At 44.1% G+C, this 7,586-nt stretch overlaps 1 protein-coding gene across 1 annotated transcript; it reads left to right on the top strand.

Moving 5' to 3' along the window:
• The first annotated feature begins 45 nt into the window (after nt 1-45).
• Nucleotides 46-5,196, top strand: LOC124232389 (adhesion G protein-coupled receptor E2-like). The gene is made up of 5 exons (XM_046649355.1): nt 46-263; nt 3,233-3,299; nt 3,709-3,800; nt 4,796-4,964; nt 5,050-5,196. The coding sequence occupies exons 1-5, from the start codon at nt 88-90 to the stop codon at nt 5,194-5,196; spliced, it is 651 nt and encodes a 216-aa protein (XP_046505311.1). The 5' UTR covers nt 46-87.
• The last annotated feature ends 2,390 nt before the right edge of the window (nt 5,197-7,586 follow it).

Below are 7,586 nucleotides of genomic sequence, written 5' to 3' on the forward strand. Positions count from 1 at the left end.
CCTGGTGACACCTCATTCCTCCCCCAGGTGCTGTGTGCCGTCATCGCAGGCGCCTTACACTATCTCTACCTGGCCTCCTTCACCTGGATGCTGCTGGAGGGCCTGCAGCTCTTCCTCACTGCGCGCAACCTGACGGTGGTCAGCTACTCCAGTGTGAGCAGGTTCATGAAGAAGCTCATGTTCCCTGTGGGCTACGGAGTCCCGGCCGTGATCGTGGCCGTTTCTGCAGCATCCAGGCCTCGTCTTTATGGAACTTCAACCCGGTAAATGCACTTTCCCGTTTGTCCTTCTCTTCTCTAGCACAACCACGGCCATCATGGAACCAACACAACACTTTAATTTTACCAGGATATGATAGGCAGGGAAAAACTCAGTAACCACTCCAAAGACATTTCCTGGTTTCATGATTGCATTCATTGAAGTGACTGTTTTAATTCCTTAAGATTTAATCCTTTTAAATGCTAATTATATTATGTTAATAATTCTATATTTATGTAATATTTATGTTTTATATTAACTATACACTAATATAATATTGATGATATGTTAATAATTATGAATTAATATAGTTAAAATATACGATGTGACTCGTGTTGATGTTTTAGATTTTATTACATTAAATATTAATTTTGTTATTTTAATGACTATATTATACTAATGGCTATCATATGTAATATTAATTGCATCTATATATTAGTGTATGTATATTAATATAATACCCATTGCATTAGTTTTGGAGACTGTTTTAAATCTTCTAGAAAGCGAAATTAAAGTGAAGGGGTGGCATTGGTTTGTGTAATCCACTTCTCTCTCCTAATTAAAAAAAGGGAGATAATTTAGACAATGAAATCATTATGACAAGAGCTAAGATTTGTAAATCACTTCTGTAGAGCAGTCTTTGTTCTAAATATTTTTCATGTATATCAGATCAAATCATCCTCCCCACAACCTTCTGAGGTAGAAACAAGTAATATGCCGGTATTACAGATGACAAAACTGAGGCACAAAGAGATTAACTAACACGGCCGAGATCTCAGAGCTGGCTGGTGGCAGAGTTGGGATCAAATCCAGTGTCACTCACAACGCAGTCCTACTCTGATAAAATCAATGTTCATCTGCATCGGACGAGCCCTGGCCAGCTAGCCTTCCTAGATAACAGGATAAAAGCGAACTCCATCTGTAAAGGGCCAGACGGTAAATACTTTTGCCTTGTGGGCCATCCCATCCCTGTTGCAAATACTCACCTCTGTCCTTGTAGCACAAAAGCAGCCACAGACGATACGTAAGGGAACGAGTGTGACTGTGTCCCAGTAAAGCAAATTCACAAGATCAGTTGGCAGCCCACCTGGCACAGGCTGCAGTCTCCTGCCCCAGCCTCAGTAGCTTTCTCTTCCCTTCTCCCTGATGGAGCCACCTCTCCATGCTCCTCCCACCTCCCATCTCATTCACAATTCCCCTCACCTGGGATCAAATTCCAGTCCTGTCACTTGCATCAGTGTGGCCTTGAGTGACTGCCTCTGTTTCCTTAAGCCTCAGATGCCTGACCCGTCAGGAATAAAGGCATTATGCACGTGAGCCCCGCCTTAGTGCTGTGTCAGGCTTACCGTTACTTCTTCTTCTTTTTTTTTTTTTTGGCTCTCGTCTTTGGTGTCCCCAGTTTTTTCGCCTTGTCTCTACCTACTCAGCTTTCTTATCTCAGTGTAAACACAATTCATTTCTCTCAGGGAACCCTTCACAACTATCTGAATCTGCCACACCCCAGCCCAGGTGAAGGTTCCAGCTACACATGCTCATACTCCTCATGCTATGATCATAAAACTCGTCATCTTGTTTGTTTCTCCTGCCTGCCTGTTGACCTTCCACCTGGCTGGAGCTCCCAGAGGACTGAGAACGTCTATCTTAGTCACGACTTGGGCTTCAGAGCCATGCACAGATCCTGGTAGAAAGGAGACACTCGATATTTGTCATCTAAACCATCAATTAATTGATTGGTTGATATTTTTACTTTTAAAAGTTTGTATTTTTTTCTGCCAGCCTTTTTGGGAGCCAAGACTTGAAAGAAGTTTTTAAAAGGAATTTATTTTTTAAAAAACCACTTTGTTAAGGTATGATAGACATGTAAATAGATGCACATATTTGACGTATAGCTCCTGATGCGTTTGGGGATGTGCATACGCCTGTGAAACCATCACCACCATCAAAAGTATATACAAAATTCAGTTATGCAAGATGAAAAGATCAGGAGACCTACTAAAGAGCACATGCGTATAGCTAATAATATTGTGCTGTACACTTAAAATTTACTAAGAGGGTATGTCTTACATTAAATGTTTTTACCAAAGAAAAGCAATAATAATAATAATATTAATTAAAAAAACAGACAGAGAAAGACAAACACTGCATGATTTCACTCATATGTGGAAGATAACAAATACATGGATAAAGAGAACAGATTAGCGGTTACCAGTGGGGAAGGGAGGTGGAGGTTGGGAGAAAGGGTAAAGGGGTGCATATGTGTGGTGATGGATAAACGGTAGACTACTGGTGGTGAGCATGATGCAGTGTATCCAGAAATTGATCAGTAATAACGTACACCCGAAATTACACAATGTTATCAACCATAATGATCTCAGTAAAATTACTTGAAATAATAATAATGATAATAATAAAGGAGGCAAGAGGGCTTGCCCCGTGGCATAGTGGTTGAGTGCAGCATGCTCCACTTCAGTGGCCCAAGTTTGCAGGTTCAGATCCTGGGCATGGACCTACACCACTTGTCAGCCATGCTGTAGCCGTGACTCACATATGAAAGAGAGGAAGATTGGCGCAGATGTTAGCTCAGGGCCAATCTTCCTCAGCAAAAATAATAGTAATTATAATAATAAAGGAAGCAGGAAGAAACTTTGGGAGGTGAGGGACATGTTTATTTACCAATTCTTTATCCACAAAGACCAATATATTGTTTTTGTTTCCTGAGGAAGATTCGCCCTGAGCTAACATCTGTCACCAATCTTCCCCTTTTTGCTTGAAGGATATTGGCCCTGAGCTAACATCTGTGCCAGTCTTCCTCTATTTTATATGTCGTTGCCACCATAGCATGGCTGATGAGTGTGCAGGTCCGCACCCAGGAACTGAACCCAAGCAGCCGAAGCAGAGTGCACCAAACTTAACCACCAGAACACCAAGCTGCTCCCATCACAAAGACCAATATATTCTTGAATCTCTTTCTTAGATGCTGGCTCAACACAGACAAAGGGTTTATATGGGCCTTCCTTGGCCCCGTCTGCACCATCTTCTCTGTGAGTAATGGATCACATCAGAGCCTCCTACCTGCCCAGCTGAGGGCTATTCAAAGTCAGGTGTATAAGGAGGGTTACAGGCAGGGTGAGCAGTCATTCCAGTTTGCCCAGGACTGAAGGGGCTCCCACGAGATAGGAATTTCAGTTTTAAAACCAGGACTGAAGTGTTTCCTGAGACATGAGATTTCAGGGCTAAAACCAGAAATTCCCCCTGCAAACTGGGGCGAGTCGGTCACCCAAGTTACAAGACAATGATGTGCCTGTGTCACTGGGTGTTGGGTCTGGTTTTCTAGGACTGCTGTGAAATACAAATGCTCTTGCTGCTGGGTTAGGTGTTGGATGAGCTAGGAGGAAGGCTGAGCAGATGTGCAATGCATTTACTATGCCTTGTGGGGATATTCATCTGCAGATCAACTTGGCTTTCTTTCTGATGACCTTCTGGATTGTGAAAAACAAGCTCTCCTCACTCAACAGTGACGTGTCCACCCTCAAGAACACGAGGTGAGGGTGCAGCAGAGGCTGCACACCATCCCCCATACAAAGCATGGTCCAGGGGCAAGGCCATATGGTCCCAAGCTCCCAATGTCCTTCACCCAGATTCTGAGGGGACTGGAGGAGAGAGGTGCACCCAGCCGCCTTGGAAGCCAGCTCAGATACAGTACTTTGCTGCTGACACCCAAGCCAAAAGCCTTGTGTCCATCCGTAACCCCAGCATGAAGCACCTAAGCTACATAGAGAACTGACTTTGTTCTGATAAACGGGGATTACTTTCCTGGCTCAACGAAAAAGGGCCTAAGAACATTCATATCTTTATAACACGCTTAGGAAATCACACAGCTGTTCCCAGAGCCCAGCACGCCCTTTCCTGCCCACACCTCCATGCGTGCTCTTCCTGAAGCCCCCTCCCACTCTCCCACCAGCTGAAAGCAGGTTCATTTGCCACTTATTACGTCTTCTAAAGGTTTGGGGATGTCCTTTGCTTTCCTCAACTTTGCACAGAATCGATGGCCTCTATTCTGAGCAAAGGAGGCTCTGGGTCAGTCCATGGAGAAGGTGAGGATGGGAACAGTGCTGGATGGACCTGGGCAGAAGTACCTTGCACTTCACAAATTTATAAATGACCATTTGTTTTTGTCCTTCCACTAGACTGTAAGGTCTGTGAAAACAGAAATCTTGTCTTTGTTGTTGTTAATGCCCAGGCCCACGCCCAGAGCTGGGTGCACAGAGTGACCTCAGCACTGTAGGTTGAGTGAAATTAGGGATCTTCATGAAACATCATGATATTTTGGAAATCCACATTATGCGATGTCACTACCATCTTAGTCTAATTCAAAATGCCATCCTGGATAAAGATAGCATTTCTTTTTAGGGAATCATGGCCAGTAAGATCTAAGTTGATCACAACTCAGTCAGAGGCATCCATGGAGTAGAGATGAAAATGACCTTGGTTTTGCTGCTCTCTGTGCATCACAAGCCTCCTTTCTTCTCCTCTCCAGGATGCTGACCTTTAAAGCTACAGCTCAGCTCTTCATCTTGGGCTGCACGTGGTGTCTGGGAATCCTGCAGGTGGGACCAGCTGCCCGGGTCGTGGCCTACCTCTTCACCATCATCAACAGCCTGCAGGGCGTCTTCATCTTCCTGGTGCACTGCCTCCTCAGCCAGCAGGTACCACTGTGTGACACCCACTCAGGATTCTGCCCATCCTCTCTCCTCCCAGTGAGCTGACCCAGAGTCTGCTTTGCCTCTGCAGGTCCAGCAGCAATACAGGAAATGGTTCAAAGGGGTCACAAAAACCAAAGCCGAGTCTGAGAAGTACACGCTGTCCAGCAGGGCCGTGTCTGATGCCTCCAAACACAGTGTGGTAAGGGCACGCATTGCTCCCAGAGCACTTCACTAACAGATCTGCTTGAGCAGCACATGCCTACCACACCAGGAAACCTGGGTATATAGGAGGAGATGCCCTAGGATGGCTCACACGTGGTTTACTACTGGACTCACTCAAGGCACTCCCCTGTCACGAAAGGAGCTCTTCCTCTGCTTTCACTCACTGTGTTTCTATGCTCACCTTGACCCTTGCACATGGCCATCTTATTCTCCACATGTGTGGAGCACCCACTTTGTGAGAGATGGTGCATGTGCTTTTTAATTTTCCTTGAGAAGAAGATAGAAAACACTTACTCACAAGCAGAGAAAGATGCTATAGTATGCTCTACGAGCAGGAACTAATGATCTGAAGCAGTGATGCACGAGCTGCTCAGAGTCACAGCACCATTCTTTCTCCCAAGTCATTCCAGGCTACCCCTATATCTGAAGGACAATGAACACATGGTATGTATGGTCATAAAAGGAAGGTGAAATCAGCATTAAGTTGGATCTGAGACTGTCCTTAGAAGTCTGCAATCGTTCCTGGTACTTTCAACACACACATACAATGCAAAACCAGGGAGGAGAATCACAGAATGCGTAGGAGAGATTCTAGCAAGGTGAATAGTACCAAGAATTGTATTTTCAGGTTTACAAACCATTTTCTCGTATTTTTTATTCCTGTGTTCTTCCCATTAGCACTTGGAAGTAAGTGTTATGCTCCCACTTGATGGGTGAAGAGAGTGAGACTCATGGGGTCTGGATGTGTCGTGCAGGGACTTTAGCTGCTTCGTTCTTCCTCCCAACTTCCACGAGCCCCCCACCTGGCAAGGCCTCTGCGTTTCTCTCCTCCGCCTGCTTGTCCACCCTCTGCAGCTGCCCCTTCCCGAATACTCCACTCCTCAAAGGTCTCATCCTTCTAACTCTTCCCTCTTCCCAGCACATGTTCCTACCAACTTCTTCACAGGGAAAATCAACTCGGTGGATGAAACAGAGTTAACCTTGAGCTCTCAAAAACGCCAGGCATTTGACAACTGGTTCATTCTCTCCTCGTTCCATCCTATTCCCACAGATAGACAAAATCAGCTTCCAACTCTTAAAATCTAATCCTTCTGCCTGTATTTTTAAAAATTATTTTATTGAGGTCATATTGGCTTATAATGTGTAATTTTCAGGGGTACATTATTATATGTGAGTTTCTGTGTAGACCGCGGCATGTTCACCACCAATACCCTAGTTTTTATCCATTACCATACATATGTGTCCCTTTACCCCTTTTCCCCTCCCCCTACCCCCTTTCCCTCTGGTAACCACTAATGTGTTCTCTTTATCCATGTGTGGGTTTATCTTCCACATATGAGTGAAATCATACGATCTTTGTCTTTCTCTCCCTGAGTTATTTCACTTAGCATAATACGCTCAAGGTCAATCCATGTTGTCGCAAATGACACAGTTTTGTGTTTTTTATAGCTGCATGATATTCCCTCGTACTTATATATACACCACATTTTCTTTATCCATTCTTCCATGGATGGACACTTGGGTTGCTCCCACATCTTGGCTAATGTGAATAATCCTGAAATGAACATAGAGGTGTATAAATCTCTTTGAATTGTTTATGTTCTTTGGATAAATACGTAGTAGTGGGATAGCTGGCTCATATGGTATTTCCATTTTTAATTTTTTGAGGAATCTCCATAGTATTTTCCATAGTGGCTGCACCAGTTTGCACTCCCACCAGCAGTGTATGAGGGTTCCCTTTTCTCCACATCTTCTCCAAAACTAGCTGTTTCTTATCTGGTTAACTATAGACATTCTGACAGGTGTGAGGGGATATCTCATTGTAGTTTTGATTTTTATTTCCCTAATAATTAGTGACGTGTCACATCTTTTCGTGTGAGTTTTCCTCCACCAGTATTTGGTTCCTGACATTCGACTTCTCAATAACTTTACATTATTGCTCATACATTCTCTCTCTGGTTCTTGCACAGTCTCCCCTTCTGAACAGCATCTTTTCTACCTTCATTGCAGCATGCTGAGTCGCTCTCGTTAAAAATATTAATGCTATATGTTTTACCCCTCCCTGTTCTTCTATACACTCAAGACTAGCTTTTGCCTCCTTCATTCCACCAAAAGAGCTCTCTCTTAAGCCCCCAATGGCTTTCATATCAAGGGATGAAATAAATATCCTTTGGTCCTCTCAGCAGTATTGGATGCTGTGGTTAATGCCTCCATTATGAAACTTCTCTCTGTCTCTGGCTTCTATGTCTCAACACTTCGTGGAGTTCTTCCTCGCTCTCTAGCTGAGCTTTATTCATCTTCTTTACATTTCATCTACCCTACCTGGCTTGGGTCTAGAAACACTTCTATTCTCATATTAACCTACCTCAGACAATCTTGTCCACAGGGACTCAATGAACCACG

Source organism: Equus quagga, unplaced genomic scaffold (assembly GCF_021613505.1).
Source record: "Equus quagga isolate Etosha38 unplaced genomic scaffold, UCLA_HA_Equagga_1.0 HiC_scaffold_5321_RagTag, whole genome shotgun sequence".
Classification (NCBI taxonomy): Eukaryota; Metazoa; Chordata; class Mammalia; order Perissodactyla; family Equidae; genus Equus; species Equus quagga.